The 17,508-nt window shown below is 38.7% G+C and overlaps 1 protein-coding gene across 6 annotated transcripts in view; it reads left to right on the top strand.

Moving 5' to 3' along the window:
* The window catches only part of LOC149141397 (ubiquitin C-terminal hydrolase 13-like), a 191,242-nt gene extending 175,610 nt beyond the window's left edge, over positions 1–15,632 (top strand). For 4 of the 6 annotated variants that reach the window (XM_089446292.1, XM_089446291.1, XM_089446289.1 and 1 more), the window contains 11 exons: positions 11,758–11,813; positions 11,963–12,140; positions 12,330–12,431; positions 12,536–12,610; positions 13,929–13,994; positions 14,106–14,171; positions 14,275–14,361; positions 14,476–14,589; positions 14,743–14,817; positions 14,944–15,030; positions 15,119–15,632. In XM_089446292.1, coding sequence (XP_089302418.1) covers positions 11,758–11,813; positions 11,963–12,140; positions 12,330–12,431; positions 12,536–12,610; positions 13,929–13,994; positions 14,106–14,171; positions 14,275–14,361; positions 14,476–14,589; positions 14,743–14,817; positions 14,944–15,030; positions 15,119–15,160 — 948 coding nt within the window. In that variant the 3' untranslated portion in view covers positions 15,161–15,632. Of the gene's footprint in view, positions 1–11,757; positions 11,814–11,962; positions 12,141–12,329; positions 12,432–12,535; positions 12,611–13,928; positions 13,995–14,105; positions 14,172–14,274; positions 14,362–14,475; positions 14,590–14,742; positions 14,818–14,943; positions 15,031–15,118 lie in introns of those variants that run through there. The other 2 variants (XM_089446290.1, XR_016264002.1) reach the window with 2 other exon arrangements.
* The last annotated feature ends 1,876 nt before the right edge of the window (positions 15,633–17,508 follow it).

Raw genomic sequence — 17,508 nt, 5'->3', positions numbered from 1 at the left:
GACCTCTCGGAAGCTATTTGACCCACCAAAATCAATTAGGCCTCCCTCTGAAGGTGATTTTGACTCGCATGTGCGGCCTTGGCTGAGGAACTTGACCCTCCCAGCTACTCCCACTGGTTGGGAAAATAAATACGACCTCCACTAGAAAATCTCTCTCCCGCCAAATTAATTGTCCTGTGCAAATCAATCTCTCCTCTGCAACTTCGCTTGCTTAAGAATTTATCCTCATTGAGCAATTTGTGCTGCCAAACTGTGTAATTCACACTCCTTGCTGGAGAAACTCACACTATTGGAAAATCGGCCTCTCATTGCAGAAAAATCAATCTCCAAATTTTCTTGAAAATCTTTGTGAAGAATCTCACCAACAATCTCCTCTAAAACCCTTGCTACTGATGTCCCTGTGCTGCCTCTGCACCCTTGCTCTCACTGCAAATCTGTGTCTCAATGTGTTCTCCAAATGCCCATCAATTTCCTCTTATAATCTCTTGTTGACGAATCAATGACCATGTTCTAATTACAATCGATGGCTAAGATCATTTTGACTCCATCAAGTGACTTTTCCAGTTTTCTCTAAAGGAAAATCGATTTACTCCAAGTTATATTGATTATTAAGCTGTTTCCCTAAGTTAGGAAAATTTATTTAACTGCTTAATTAAATCTAATCAAGGCCTTTTCTCACGAAACCAATTCTGCGTATTGAAGAAAATGTGTTCCCTAGCTTCATAAACACTGAGACTAGAACACCTGTTTGAGCTATACACCAACACTCCCTCGTAGCAAGGAAGGTGTTCTGCATAAAACCTAACTTGTCTTTGAAGAAGATGAACCTCGCCTTCCCCAAAGCTTTTGTTAGAATATTTTCTACCGCTCATCTGTAGGTACATAATGTAGTTGGACTATCTTGCATTGCACACAATCCTTGATGAAGTGTTACCTGATGTCTATGTGCTTGGACCTGTCATGAAATACCATATTCTCTAACAACCTGATGAAACTCTGATTGTCACAGTGTATCACTGTAGTCTCTACACTTTGACGAAAAACGGCTACCAACAACTTTCGAAGCTAAATGGCCTCGCATGTAGCCATGCTTGTTGCTATGTACTTTGCCTCGATTGGTCTTAGTGCCACAGACTTCTGCTTCCTGCTATTCCAAGAACAACTCCAGATCCCATGCTGAAGCAACACCTTGAAGTGCGTTTCCGATCTATTGTGTTCCTTGCCCAGTTTGCGTTAGTATAGTTGACCAATCTAACACCATCACCTCGAGGATAACTGATCCCATACTCAATTGTGCCACACAAATACCTCAACACATGTTTAGTTGCTATCTTATGCGCTCACTTCGGCTCCACCATGAATTGACTTAGAGAGTTAACTACATAGGATATGCCTGGCTTGGTGTTGACTAGATACATGAGAGAACCGGTCAACTGCATGTACAAGGTGGGGTCCACATCCTTCTCCTTGGATGCATCTATTTTTCTCCAATTGTTGATTAATGGTGTAGACATGGCCAGATAATCCTCTATCCTGAATCTCCTCAGGCTCTCGATACAATATTTCCCTTGACCAAGGAAGATCTCACCATCTTTATGCCATACCTCCATATCTAGAAATTAGTGCATGAGCCCTAATACTTCATCTCAAACTCAGTTGCAAGGTCCCTCTTGCACTCCTCGATGAGCCCTAGTGAACCTGTAAAGAACAAGTCATCCACGTATAGGACAAGAATGAGTACATCCCTCCAACCACCAAGTAGTAGAGGTTGTTGTCCGCCTCACCCTTCACAAAGCCCATGCCTTGCAAGTATCTGTCGATGCACTCATAGCACACCCCGGGAGCTTGCTTGAGCCCATACAAAGCCCTCTTAAACCTGCACATGTGCGTCTCTTTGCTGTGCTACAAAGCCCTCCGGTTGTTCAATGTACACCTCTTCCAATTCACCAATGAGGAACATCATCTTGACATCCATCTGATGGATTTGCCACACCATCTATGCTGCTAATGAAATCAAGACTCATATAGAAGTGTACTTGGCCACAGGAGCAAATGACTCCTTATAGTCTATCCCATCTTGCCACACTTACTGTTGTGCGACCTCTTAATAGCTAGAATGCTCTCTCACTACTAGCTGAATGACCAATGCCATTTTGCCAGTTTACCGCTTTGGTTGTCTCTGCTCTCTCTTGCTCATCCAAGGAGCCCCAACAAACTCTTGAGCACCTTTGAGTGTAGCTTGAACCTCTCGGTTCCTCCTGCCAATAGTGGAGTTGAGAATGTCCACCTCCATGTCCTGTTGATGCATCTCCCTAATCTGCTGCATTTGCTGCTCTATACTTTGTGAAGCCTTAGAAGCATTCACACTTGATCCTGTGCTCGTACTGGTCACTGTACTAGTGCTTTGCTGTTGCCCCTGATTCTATTGCTGTACTTTGGGTGCTTCTACTAGCTGCTCACTTTGATCTTTTGCTGCTAGCATCTGTCTGGATCTTCTGTACACCTTGTCCTCCATGAACATGACATCTTGCATGACTATAATCCTCTTGGCGCCTGGGATGAAAATCTTGCATGCCTTTGAGGTTTTGTTGTACCCAACAAAATAACCTCACTTTGCAATCTGATCCAACTTCGAACGTGTCTCTCTTGGAATACGGGAGTAGTCTAGGCAACCAAATATCCTAAAATGATTGACACGTGGCTTCTTCTCGGTGAAAGCCTCCATGCGAGACATCTTGCCAAGTGCTCTTTGTGGGACCCTGTTCTGAATGTAAATTACCGTACTACATGCCTCTGCCCATAGATAGCATTTGAGATCTTGGCCATACAACATAGCTTTGGCTGCCTTCGAAATCGATCGGTTTTTTCTCTCAGTGACCCCATTCTGCTGTGGGTTGTAAGGAATCGTCCACTCTCTCCTGATTCCTACTTTGGTGCAGAACTCCTGGAACTCTTTGCTGGTGTATTCCCCTTCATTATCGGACCAAAGTGTCCGAATCCTTTTGCTTGTCGCATTCTCTACTAGAGCCTTATACTTGTGAAAGCGATTGAAGACCTCATCCTTAGTCTTCAAGAAATAGGTCCAGGTCTTCCAGGAGAAATCCTTTATAAAAGTACAAAAGTACTTGTATCCCTTGAGAGATTTTGTCGACATCGACCCACATATGTTTTGAGTGTACAAGGTCCAAAGTAGCTTGCGATTTACTGTCACTCCTTGGAAAAGATGCCTTGGCAAACTTCCCCTACACACATCCTCTACACACATCGTCGTGCTCTGTGCTCATCTTCGGAACACCTGTCACCATCTCCCGAAGTAGTCTAAGTGCTCCATGATGAATATGGCCAAACCTCCTATGCCAAAGCTCCCCCTAGTCTCTCAGACTGCTACTGCTAACTAGTGCCTTGGGTGTGTCTAACTACAACCTGTATAACCAATCGCTCCTCACCCCAACTGCTATAGGTGACCTGCAATCCTTGTGTTGTAACAACACTCTAGCCCCTCTAAAGAGAACATCACACCCTTTGTCCTGAAGGACTGATGCGGAGATTTGATTCATCTCTAGGCTTGGCACATGCAACACATCATGGGTGGGTAGTTGCTTGTCGTTCTCCCTCTGAAATAGAATAGTTCCTCGTGCTATTGGAGTGCACTTGGACTTGTTCCCCATTTGAATCTGGAACCTAATGTCCTCCTCATAACTGGAGAAGTACTCTCTAACTCCTGTCATATGAAATGATGCTCCATTGTCTATGTACTAGACACCCTCTGAAGTTGAGCTAGTTAGGCAAGTGATCAATGCGAACTCTTGCTCCATGCTGCGAGAGAGCTCATGTGCATCTGCTAAAGTTGAAACTTGCTTCTTGCCCTTCTTCCTTAGTGGGCAATCACTTACTTAGTGGCCAAACTTGTGACAGACATCACACTTGACATTTGATAGGTCCTTCTTGCTCTTCTCTCCTTTCGAGCTAGGCCCTTTACTGGACCCCTTCTTTGCTTTGCCCTTTCCTGCTAAGGTGACGTGCTCATGCTCCTTCTCAATTTTCGGTACCTTGCCACTATTGCTGGTGCCCACAACTAAGTTGAGCTTCAACTCCTCCTGAGTGAAGTTACTCCATAGCCAATCCCAATCTGGAAGTTTGTCTCTTCTTGAAATCACCTGAACGAACATCCACCATTCCTTGGAGAACTCGTTGAGTGCTATACGCACTAGCTCATCATCACTGGGTTTCTCTTCAACTGTAGCTAGATCATTTCTGACAGATCGAACTCTGGTGAGATAGGTAGTAACATCCTCTCCCTTATTCTGCTTGATGGTCCTTAGGTTCTCCTTGAGGATCAATTTCCTATTTTCTAATAGATCCTGGTACAATTTGATCACCTCGTACACGGACGAATTTCCCATCATCTCCTCTCGTTGACAATTTACTGATGGCATTGACATCTCATCTTTCGTTGTACTCTTCTCTAATGTGTGGAAGCTAGTTCATCTCCGATAGATCGAACTCTGGTGAGATAGGTAGTCACGTCTTCTCCCTTATTCTGCTTGATGGTCATCAACTTCTCCTGGAGGATCAATTTCTAGTTTTCTGATGGATCCTGGTATAGTTTGACGATGGCATCCCGCCTCTCCTTCGATTTACCCTTCTCGGTGATGGGCAAAACGATATGATCTCTCACTCCGTCGAGAAATTTACTTTGGCATTGCCCCTCCTGTATTTATGAAACAGGATGTATTTATTGGTACAACAATAATTGTTGTAGCAAACTCCTTCACACCATACTCGTCCAATAGAAACAATATCCTGGCCTTCCATACTCCAATGTTAGAGGCTCCATCCAACTTGTCATGATCTCTCAATCCTTTTGCGACCATCTCTGGAAATCTTTGAACTCAAATAAACTGGAGATATGGATTGAATAACTCAAACTGGGTATAATCAAATTGGGTATTAACCCTCATGTGCTTTCCCTTCCTGTTCCTGCGCAGATCTAGGTTCTGCTCTCAGATCTGCTCTGATACTATGTGAAATTTTCATTACTGTTGTAATTTCTAGTTATTATTCTCCTATCTTTTCAGATTATTTGTCAACTGCAATTACTTTGCAACAAATACAGAATAAAACAAAACCACAACTTCATGAAAAATGGATATAGGAACTGAGAAATATATGCACACACACAAATATAGAACACCATTATTTTCGGACAAATGTTCCTGGAAAAACCCTGAAGGGAAAACCAATGTGCTAACGAGGGTTTTATTATTAAAATTTTTCAGCAAAAATATTACAACTGCTTGCCTGACACTAGCACAAATCCGACAAAATTATTTCTTCACTTCTGCAAGACTCCTTAGACCTCCTGGAAGCTATTTGACCCACCAAAATTAATTCTACCTCCCTCCCTCTGAAGGTGATTTTGGCTTACACGTGTGGCCCTGACTGAGAAACTCGACCCGCCTGGCTACTCGCACTAGCTGGGAAAATAAATACGACCTCCACTAGAAAGTCTCTCTCTCTCGGCAAATCAATTCTCTTGTGCAAATCGATCTCTCTTCTAAAAATTCACTTTCTTCGTAATTTCTCCTCACTTAGCAATTTGCACAGCCAAACTAGGTAATTCGCACCCCCTGCTAGAGCAACTTGCACTACTGGAAAATCGACCTCAGTGTAGAAAAATCGATCGCCAAATTTCTTTGGAGTTCTCTATGAAGAACTTCACCGACAATCTCAGCTTAAACCCATGCTGCTGATGCCCCTGCGCCCTTGCTCTCATTGCAAATCTATGTCTCAATGTGTTCTCCAATTGCCCATCGATTTCCTCTTATAATCTCTCGTTGACGAATCAATGGCCATGATCTAATCATAATCGAGGGCTAAGATCATCTTGACTCTATCAAGTTACTTTTCCGGATGTCTCTAGAGGAAAATCAATTTACCCCAATTAATACTGATTAATTAAGTTGTTTCCCTAAGTTAGAGTTAGTAAATTCTAATCAAGGCCTTTTCTCACAAAACCAATTAGTCGTATTGGAGAAAATGTGTACCCTAGCCTCGTAGACACAATATGAGACTAGAACACTTATCTGAGCTATACCAACTCACACAAACTAGTAAATGCTTCTAAAATTGATGAGGTCAAGAAATCGGATATGTTGAAGGCTTTGGAGAAAATTAAATATAATGGAGTAACATTACACCAATGATTCAAGAAATTGCAAAAGCCAGTCATAAATGATCTATGTCTTATCTAACTTATTGTGTTTGTACTTGTCACTAGTGTTATTTGATATATAGGGCTATCTTCTTCTCCATGTTCTCCTAGCTTTGGGTCTTTTGTTGTGCTTTTGGGAAATAATTTTTGTACTCTTGTCACAATTACATTTAGTGTAAAAATTGTTGATGATTCGAGGTATAGAACAATACTTTTGACTCTTAATGAAAAAATTGAAAGCATCCTTATACTTTCATTGCATAGGCAATGTTTAAATGTTGCAATTTTGAATATGTATAGGACCATAGGTCACAATTCTACACATTATTTTGGGTGTATTTGTTGTGTTGATAGAAACATTGCCTTAGCAAATGTTTTCAACTTAAAAAAGTTAGCTGGGTTCTTCTCGAACAAGATTTGTAGTTTCACAAGAGGTCCTTTTTTGTTCTTTGTATCTTTTGGGCCAATTTTTTAGTAAGCCAAATAGTAAATGCTTATGAGATTTCTGAGGTCAAAACATTGGAAATGCAAAGGTTTTGGAGAATGTAAAGACAAGGGAGGAGTAATAACACCAAAGATGTAAAAAAACTAGAAATGTTATATACTAAGTTGCAGGAAACGTGGCCCTAGGGGTCGTTTCCCTAGGGGAAACGAAACGAAACGCGTTTCCCCGTACCGTACGGCCTAGAAACGCGTTTCCGGCCGTACGGCCACGTTTCCCGAAACGGAAACGTGGCCGTACGGCCGGAAACACGTTTCCAGGCCGTACGGGCCACGTTTCCCCAAAAAACAGTTGTTTTTAATTTTTTTTTTTTTAATTTGTTTTTAAATTGTTTTAGGGTTTCCAGGATGTTCTAGAAACCTATTCTAAAGTTATAAAAGAGCAGTTTGTCTCATTCTCTCATCACAGTATTCAGCAAGTCGTTTTTCTTGGAGACTGGCAGTTGTTTCAGCTAGGGTGTTTTGAGCAATGAGCAAAGTAGATTCCAGCAGCAGGGGAAAGAGATTTCAGCAGCAAGAGAAAGAGATTTCAGCAGGAGATTTCAGTAGCAGCAGATTTGGCTCAGCTACAACCATATTTCTCTTCTCTTTTCTGGCATTTCGGGGTAGTCTCAGCCACAGATAATTAATTTGGGTAAGCCACATTCATTTTTTTAGTTTTTTCTTACTATTTCTTCAATTTTTCTAGGGTTTAGGCAGCCAAAAATATGAAAAACGTTTTTTATTGATAGATTTGTTTTTTAAATAAAGGGCTATTCGCGTTTCCCCATTTCCAAAATTTGGGGAGGTCGCGTTTCGTATCACTTCCCGTTTCGGAAACTCGTTTCCGTTTCCCCGTTTCGTGCAACTTAGGTTATATATCTTGTCATACTTATTGTGTTTGTACCTATTGTTGGTGCTATTTGATATACAAGGCTTTCTTTTTCTCCATGTTCTCTTAGCGCTAGGTTTTTTGATGCATCTTTTTCTCGATGCTTCCAACAATTATGGGCACCAATGAATAGGTAGATGGTAGCACCATTTAAGGTCCACGAGACCTTGGAAGGTCTCTTGTGCCCCACCAATGAGACTTGTGTGGAGTTGTTAGGTCCTAGGACAAGGCTTATCTATCTAGTTGACAATCCTTTGTGTTCAAAGGACAACAATAGGCACCTCCCTTGATATATAGAGATACACCATAGATCAACACGTCTTCTAGATCATCAAGACTAACTATCTTCTATTACCCTCTCCAAGCTTGTGCTCAAGATGCCTTTCTACCTAGAGCACGCTTTGGAGCTGCGTGATGGCATGATTGTTTGCTTCCAATCTTTGTTACACGGGAACCGCTCCCGAGAGGTGGGAAACCCGTTCCAATGGTTTTTGCACTCTCGGGAGCTTTGGAACTGTATGGGAACGTTCCCTTTTCAGCAGGAGCTGCAATGGGAGCTAGGGAAAGTTCAGAGAGCTTTGAAGATTGTTTTTTTGGAGTTTCGACGTTCCCTGGGGTTGGAACTTGGGGAATACAAAGCCTGTAGAGAAATATGTTGAACTGCCCACAAAACATGAGCCTATGTTGAAACATTCGCAGGAAGAAAGGCCAAAGACATCCTTAACACATTATCCTTAATTGAGAAATTGGAGCAATCCCTTGATGGGTTAAGGAAATGTGTGGCACCTCGATGTAAGTGCGCTATCTGGGATGTCATGCTGATGAGTATTTCTTTTGCTGTTTATGTATATATATCACAGAAGATTGTGTGTGCATGTTGTATGTGGCAGTCAATGCTTAAACATTAGAGTTGCTTTACTTTTCCTCTTAAGAATAACTAGAAAAACATATGTAAAACTGTAACTTTGTATTTTTAAGCTAGATTGTTTTAAAGACTCGTCATGTGTCACAGGACTGATAATGAACTGGCTATTTAATATTTTATATACATAAAAGGGAGAGACTCAGGGAGAGAGACACCCAGAGAATATATTAAATATTTATATATAAGAGAGATTATATATTTATTATTTACATATTTAAATTGATTTTAGTATTTGAATATATATTATATATATATATATATATATATATATATATATTATTATATAATATTACCGCTCTCGATTAGCCGTTTCTTGTAAATTTTGGGGAAACCTCTAGCTGTTCCCGACACCTGTACCCAAGTTCCCAACGTTCCAGAAACTCATGCAACATAGCTTCCAATATACATGCAAACATTGGATACACTCACTCAAGATCCCTTTTGGAGAACTTTGGGTTGGCTCCCATCAACTTCGGATAGACATAGATCAACACATACCATGATCTAATAGGATTTGCTAGGTGTTCCACCTCCAGGGGTCGGAGACATAGAGGCACCTCATTTTTCGGTGTCTCCTATACTATGAGATGAGAGGACACTATCACTACCTCTAGAGGGACTTGGGAGTTTCCCTTTACTTGGTCTCCTTAGCTTCGTCTTATAGGAGACCACCCCATATTATTGAGGTTGGTTCGCAGATGATGGAACATACATGATGCCACACATTCTTAGAGAATTAGAGAGATTGACTCCAGATGGATCTACAGTAGAGCATGCTTCTTCCATCCGACTACCTCCTAGATCTAGAGGAGCAACCAAAGATCTATTTGGAGTTTCCTTCTTTCCACCTTTAGATGTTAGAAGTAGGTAGCCAGACTCCTCGATGGTCCGAGGAGAATCTAACAGCTATCTAGTGCCCAGCTAGGGCCCCTTGCCTTCAACCATCAGACTTAGGAGACTTTGACATCATTGGCCCCATTGTTTGATCTCCATTTCTTAATAGGTTCTTGTGTTGGGTTGTCCACCTCTTCTAGTCTTGGACAAACTGTCTTTTTGTTTTAATCATTGTACCTTTGTCACAATTTTAGACAATATATATGTAGGTTTCTTTCTTGATATCATTTTTGCCATTTTCTAGGTGTTGTGCTGGCATTCCCACATTATGCTCATATTGGTTGTACTCTTCAGTCCCATTGACCTACTTCTGTGGTCATTTGTCAGACATTAATAAAATTATCTTATCTTATCATGATTTTTTTCTTCTCCTTGGCTTTGAATGTTAGGAGAGACACATTTACGACGGTGCATGGCCCCTATAGTAGCATTTGCTTCTCCTTTTTAGGTGACAGGTATAGGAGGCACCAAGGATTCTTCTTCTCCCTTGTATCCTCCTTTGGGGCATCCATGTTTCCAATGACACTTTCTTTCCTACATATAAAAGTTAAATCTTAGATTAGATACATTTTGGTCTTTTTATAGGAGTGACCCTCCCACTCTCATAGTGTATTGATACTATTGTATTTAGCCATCTCATTAACCTATTTGTGGTCACTTGTTGGACATTTATAAAATTATCTTATATTATTGTACTTTTGGGGTATGACTTTTGCATTCCTCACAACTGCATTTGGCTTCAAATAGCAACATTATTTTGATGTTTAAAATGTTTTTTATTTTTAGATTTTTTTGTGAAAAATATGAAAATGTCATAGATTTGCCATTCAAGCTTATGTTTAAACGTCATAATTTTGTTTATGGGTAGGGCACAATTTTGGCTCAAATCTTTTTGGATATTTTAGTTGCATTGGCAAAAATGTTGCTGTTGTGACTTTTAGAGCCAACTTTGACTCCATGTAAGCAACCATAAACATCGTAATTCACATCAACATGGTTAGTTGTAATTGAAATTCAATGCTTTATCCAAGATCTGTGACCTTTGATAGAGGACAGTTAATGTGGGTAAAACCAAGGTTATGATCTTGAATGTGTTGAAGTGTGTTCTATTTGATTAAAATTTCTACTTTCGGCGGGAAGAGATTGAGATCACTATAAGTTACACATATCTAGGGGTTTAGTTTGCAGGATCTTGTTTGAGTGTGCAACATGATCCCTATTCAACCATCTATGGAACTTGGCTGATTTGTTCAAGCATGTTGTCCAGACAAGTTTCCCACAGACTTTGTCACATCCCACTATTCAGTCAATCTACAAATTTGGTTCTGACACAGATCCTAACAGTTACAAAACAATCACGGTAAGCCACATCTTCTCAAGGCTCTATATTATAGTCCTCCATATGAAGCTTTCTAGGGAGCTTGATTGGAGACACCTTAGAGCTAGAGGATGGGTTGGATTTTGACCTGCACATCAGACCATTGATTACGTATTTACACTTGAGTCATCATTGAGGAGGCACAACATTTCTTTTCAAAAGTCCATTGCTGCTTTGTAGACTTTTAGAGTAAGCCACATCTTCTCAAGGCTCTATATTATAGTCCTCCACATGAAGCTTTCTAGGGAGCTTGATTGGAGACACCTTAGAGCTAGAGGATGGGTTGGATTTTGACCTGCACATCAGACCATTGATTACGTATTTACACTTGAGTCATCATTGAGGAGGCAGTGGGCACAACATTACTTTTCAAAAGTCTATTGCTGCTTTGTAGACTTTTAGAAAATTTTCGACTCTGTCTCCCAAGTAGTCCTTTTATAGAGGCTCAAAGATATTGGTATTTCACAAACCCCATTAATTGTCATCATGTGCCTGTACAAGTTGGACCTTGGTCACATTTGCACAATGCATGAGCTATCCAATCTTTCTAGAAAGGAACATTCCCTTGAAACATTTAGTATAAGTAGATCACCAATTGCTGCAGTAGGGACTATTCTAAAATAATCGCTCTTGTATAGAACGGATTAAGTTTCATGGGTTGCCTAGTTAACCATGTGGGTTTCATATTAGTCACTAGTTTCTTTTTAAAGAAAGTAATTTCTGCAAATATTTCTTTCAAATAAATGCGTTTTTTAATAAGAATGGGATTGCATATTATGTTTGCTGCTCCCGAGTCTGGTGGCATGGAATGCATATCCAACAGTGCCCCCGGGGGGGGGGGGTGTCTTACCAGTGGGAGTTGGATAATTATGCTGTGCCACTCAATCTTATTATGTCTTGTGAACACAATACATTCCTTGGTTTTGAAAGTCATTTCAACAGACATTGAGTTTCTGATTGCATATGTTGTGTAGATTGTTCATTTCCGGCGTCTGGATAAGCCAAAAGAAGATGATTTCTGTCTTGAACTGTAAGTACAATTCTATTTACATGCAATGCACTTTAATATGTCAAAGAGGTTCAGTGTGTATGTTATTCATTTTTCTAGAAACAGATAGAAGGCTTGTTTGTTTTTGGAACTTGTTTTATCGACGTTGCGTTCATATGTGATGTTTGCAGGTCAAAGCTGGATCCTTATGATGATGTTGTTAAGAGGGTTGCAAATCAACTTGGTTTAGATGATCCTTCAAAACTTAGGCTCACGTCACATAACTGTATTTCGCAGCAGCCAAAACCTCAACCAATCAAGCGTCGAGGTGTTGACCCCTTGAGTGATATGCTGGTGAATTACAATCAGGTCAGAAAAATTTGATAGGAATTCATCAGTCTGAAGATGAATTGTTAAACATCTCCAGATTGTAGGGATTTTCTATCATTCTTCTACTTGATAGTATAATTCAACTTTTTTGGTGCTCATTGGTTTCAGTATCTCGTCTCTTTCTTCACTATATCATGCTGTTGAAGATCCTATTGTGGGTTTGGGCAGATTTCGGATATATTGTATTATGAAGTACTGGATATACCACTTTCAGAGCTGCAAGGCTTGAAATCTTTAAAGGTTACATTTCACCATGCAATGAAAGATGAGGTGAGAATTTGTTTGATTCTGATTACTTTATTACGATTTTTTTTTTGTATGATTGAAGCGTACAATATAAAGAAAAAAGCTGTCTCATTTGTTTCTCTGATCAGCAGATATCCGTGCATGTTATACGACTACCGAAACACAGCACTGTTGGTGATGTCCTAAATGAACTCAAAACAAAGGTATTTTTTCGGTGACTTCCTTTTTATGTTACAATTCAACGTTTTGCCTCTTTTTGATGTTTTTTGACTGAAATGATTTGGGGTTGAATTGAGTGTTTTTCATGCACAAAGTTAGTAATTTATGTTCGAAGTTTCAAGGTCTATGTTACTTTTTTTCCTTATAGTGTTCCATACATGAGTCATGCCTTTCTCTTTGGGTATTTTCATCTGTTCAGCTCTTGCTGATTGGATTAATAATGAAAATGTTTTCAAGTACAGTCCACGAGTATCCCTAGCAAATTATGACATAACCTTAAGACCATATGGAGGAAAAACATGAATTCATCTTTCCTCCAAATAATAAACACGTAACCCACAAATCAGCTTTTGCATTAATGTAAAGATCACATTGACAAGAAGTTATGATTTTATTTACACCTTTGGCTAGTTTTGCCAACAGGATTTATAAGATCATATAAAGGAAAACATGAGTACAGGTTGTCTGAACAAGGTCAAACTTTAACCCACACTCTGAGGTATATATACAAGAATAAAGTTTCATGGCCAGAAGAAGGCTTGCTTCTTTTCATACACTTAAATGAGTTAGTGGTAGAGTCTATGCCATTTTATGTAGATATTAAAGGTTTGTTTCCTTCAGCTTATCATCATTCAAGCTGGTTTTCTTGACCTATATTTGGTTGCAGGCTTGCATTTATACCAGATCATGAGTTTTCTTTTTCACCTGTGTTCTTTTTTTGTGCATTGGGTGTGAATTGAAATAAACGTTAGTCTAAAATTGTCAAACTCGTCTATCTTGTCAATGTCAACATGTTGTTTAGACTTTAGATGAGTACTCAAGGATTTGGTGATCCAATGTTACATGAAATTCTATAACCATATACGATATTTATGTTATGGCATCTTTGCAGGGCCCATAAAAAGATAAATGGGTTTTAAGACGTCATTAGAATCCAAAGTAGGTTTATAGTATCTGTTTTATTTTCTTATAATGTTAGACATTTTATGGTATATGTAAAGAGATTTTGCTAAGACTTTGGGTTGCTTAGCGTGGTTGAAAGGGAAAATTGTATGGAACTTTTTTATTTTTATTATTATTATTATTATTGTATCCTTGAATAGTTTATGTTGGAGACTTTAGTTTCTTTAGTCATGTATATGAGAGTTGCAATTTAAGAGATAACAATTATCAGGCATTATGCAGTCATGCCATTTCTCTTCATGTTGTGGGTTACATATTTCCTCGACTAAAATTACATGGGGTGATGGAATTCTTGTTTATTGCATTTAGTAATACACTTCCCTTTTTCTGTTCTTGAAGGTGGAGCTATCGAACCCAAATGCAGAGCTTCGACTACTTGAGGTCTTCTACCACAAAATTTACAAGGTTGGACTTGGGGGCTTCTCTTTGACTTTCCAATTTATGTTTGATTCTTACAATGGCCACTTTAATTATTTGTATGAACAATGAGATATGTGATGGACCTTCTCTATGCAGATTTTTTCTATAAATGAAAAGATTGAGAAGATAAATGATCAGTATTGGACTTTGCGGGCAGAGGAGGTGCTTATACTATATTATACCATTTTGTGTAGTTCAGTTACATAGAAAGTAATGCTTATATGGTAGAACTTGTTCTCATATTTCCATTGTGGATGCTGGACAGATCCCAGAAGAAGAGAGGAATCTGAGTCCAGGTGACAGGTTGATTCATGTTTACCATTTTAACCAGGATTCATCACAAAACCATATAGTGAGTAATGTTTTGACTACTTTCTGCCGGAGGATATAGCTATTAACAAATTGTTTGATTATTTTGTTAAAATAAAATCTAAAGAACAGTTAAATCTCATAAAATTTGAAACAGATCCACAACTTTGGAGAGCCTTTCTTTTTTGTTATTCATGAGGGTGAGATCTTATCAGAGGTTAAAGAACGAATCAAGAAGAAATTGCAGGTCCCTGATGAAGAATTTGCTAAGGTGATTAATAGGTTGCCTAATATACAAATCTTAAACCATTTCTCTTGCCTCGAAACTTTTTGGGAAAATGGCCTTGCTAGAAAATTGATTTTGAAAATGGAACCATTATTGTCATGTAACTCTGCTTTTAACCTCTTGTGTTTCCTGAAATAGTGGAAGTTTGCATTCCTTTCCTTGGGTCGTCCTGAGTACCTTCAAGATACAGACAGTGTATACCATCGTTTTCAGGTATGTGTTATATTTCTGGGAGATCTGCTGATGTTTCTATCTGGAAACTCAGTGGAACAGATGAAACGGAGACTAGCCATATAAACAATTGCAATATTTAACTTAAGTGTTTCTCTCTTATTCAAGAGGCGAGATTTTTATGGTGCTTGGGAGCAGTACCTTGGGTTGGAGCATTCTGACAATACATCGAAGAGAATTCACCAAGTCAGCCAGGTAGTACAGGACTTGGATGTCTTAAATTTTCTTTTGAACCTTCTCAATGTCTTTATTTTTAAATCTAATGTAGTATTGCTGTTGGCAGAATCGCCATTCATTTAAGAGGTCTGTGAAGATATACAATTGAAAAGCAGGGATTGCTTATCCCGTAGCAATTCTCTTTTTATGGATGGGACTTGAGGTTGATTCATCTGTAATATAAATCATATGATAGTTTGGATGGATGTCCACACTTTTCTATGCTATAGAGTATTGGAGTTTTGTAACAGAAGTATATTAGTTTCAGATCCGGCATGTGACAAAGATCAAGTTAAAATTGTGGTTCTATCCATCTCATTTTATGTTTGTGTAAAATGGAATTACAGGCTGCTTGTTGAGAAGGGTTTCAAATGGCATGTAATATTTATATCTTAGCTTCTAATATGTTCTATACCAGAGCGAGCAACTGTATAGATTTAATACGTTTTGGAGGGAAATCTCCAAGTGAGTTGGATATTGTAGATTATTCGGAGACTATCACAATGTATCTAAGTACATGGGGTATTCTGAACTACTGTCCTGTACTTTTCACCACATCGGTATTACAACAGCAGCTTGCTGACGTAGGATTGATCATCTGTACCATTATTAATTTGTTTTCTTTTTGGACACGAATTCCTTTGGCAAAATTTAAGCGTTGGGCCTGTGTTGCAATACATGCGATTCCAGATGATTCTTCAGTCATATCTTATTTTGTGAACATCTACAGTTTGGTTTATGAGAGCATGTACTAAATCGAAATGTTATATGTACATATGTTGCAATTATTAGGGTGGAGAGCAGGAATCTGCGCTTCGTGGTTTGAACATATGCTTGTATTTGTTGCTTCTGGGGATAAAAGACATCAGTAAAATGTCCCATCTCATACTTGTCATAATAGCAAACCACAATTTTTTAAACAATTGGCTAGCATTTGTAATTATAACAACAATTTGATTATTTTTTGGACTAGTATAAGTTCTTATCAGTGAATGTTCACCATTAATGCTGGAAAATATGCCTCCGAAAATAGTCATTCTCATCTCAACTCAGAGACTCCATTTTAACAAATATTTCAAATGATCAAAGCTAATGACATATCTAAAATATCAGGATTGGTAGAAGGGATTCCTCATGCTGTTCCAGTGACAAATATTGGTAGATGGGAGTGTTTGCTCCCTTGAAATAATAATCTGGATATTGGCAAAGTTTTCAACTTGCAAATTCTTTTTCGTCCGACCTGGATAAGCGTATTATTGTTTAGATAAAATTACCTGTTTCCTTTTCTTAGTAAGCTTATATAAATTCCTGAACACCATGCATCATCTTTAGGTGTTCATAGACTCGTCATTACTTTGATTCTTTCTTACGGACCGACAGCTGAGCCATTATCTGCTTCTAATTTGGTAAAGCCTTTGTGGGCACACGTTTTGGAACTGAAATTTTAAAAGCAGAAATTGAGATATTTAATTTGCTGTGCACATATTTGAAAATGTATGGGATGGGGCGTTCGTTAACTGTGAAGGCACTTGGATGTCAGGTTGGTTATCCTCCACCAAGGTTCAATTCCCTATAAGTGGTTTGAGATATGTCAGGTTCAATACCCTATAGGTGGTTTGAGATGCTCACTGGAAGGAGAGTGTTTCTTCTTGAGGATTGTTTCATATGGGCACGTGTTCTGTGGGAAGAGACCAACTTCTGTGGGTGGCATGAAGTGCCCATCCTCTTTGGGCTCATTGTAGAGATTTTTAAAAGGGAAAGTTCCCAAAAAATACTAAAAATAAGTATTTGGTTTCGGTAATGGTCTTTTCTTCTTGAGGATTGTTTCATATGGGCATGTGTTCTGTGGGAAGAGACCAACTTCTTTAGGTGGCATGAAGTGTCCATCCTTTTTGGACTCTTTTTTAAGAGATTTTTGAAAGGTAAAAGTTCCCAAAATCATTACAAATAAGTATTTGGTTTGGGTGATTCGGGTAATGGTCTTTTTAGCTACTTGATCCGGTGTTTAATCTTAAAAATCTGTTTCTCGATTCATTGTTAAAATTGGATTAGGAGTAGCTATTACTAACTTTTAATATTGAATTGCTTGTGGATTGTACACAGCAAGAAAGTCGGATTAGGAGAAGCTATTACTAGCTTTCAAAATTGAATTGCTTGTCGATTGTACACGGCAAAGAAAATTGGAGTAGGAGTTGCTATTAGTCCTATTGAATTGCTAGTGGATTGTACGCAGCAAAGAAATTGGATTAGTAGCAGCTATTACTATTCGATTTCAAAATTGAATTGCTTGTGGATTGTACACAGCAAACATATATTGCGCAGCACTTCTGCTAATATTATTAAATATAAATTTTAAAATGCATTTTATTATAATTAAAGTTTCAATATTGGAAACGAAGATTTTCCATTGGGATTTATAATTGTATGATCTATTTTAAACATAAATCAAATATTTCG

This window comes from Pinus tabuliformis, chromosome X, assembly GCF_031772625.1.
Source record: "Pinus tabuliformis cultivar Carrire ecotype Pingquan chromosome X, CPIR1, whole genome shotgun sequence".
Lineage (NCBI taxonomy): Eukaryota > Viridiplantae > Streptophyta > Pinopsida > Pinales > Pinaceae > Pinus > Pinus tabuliformis.
The sequence above is the reverse complement of the archived record's forward strand: the minus strand, read 5'-3'. Positions and strand labels throughout refer to the sequence as shown.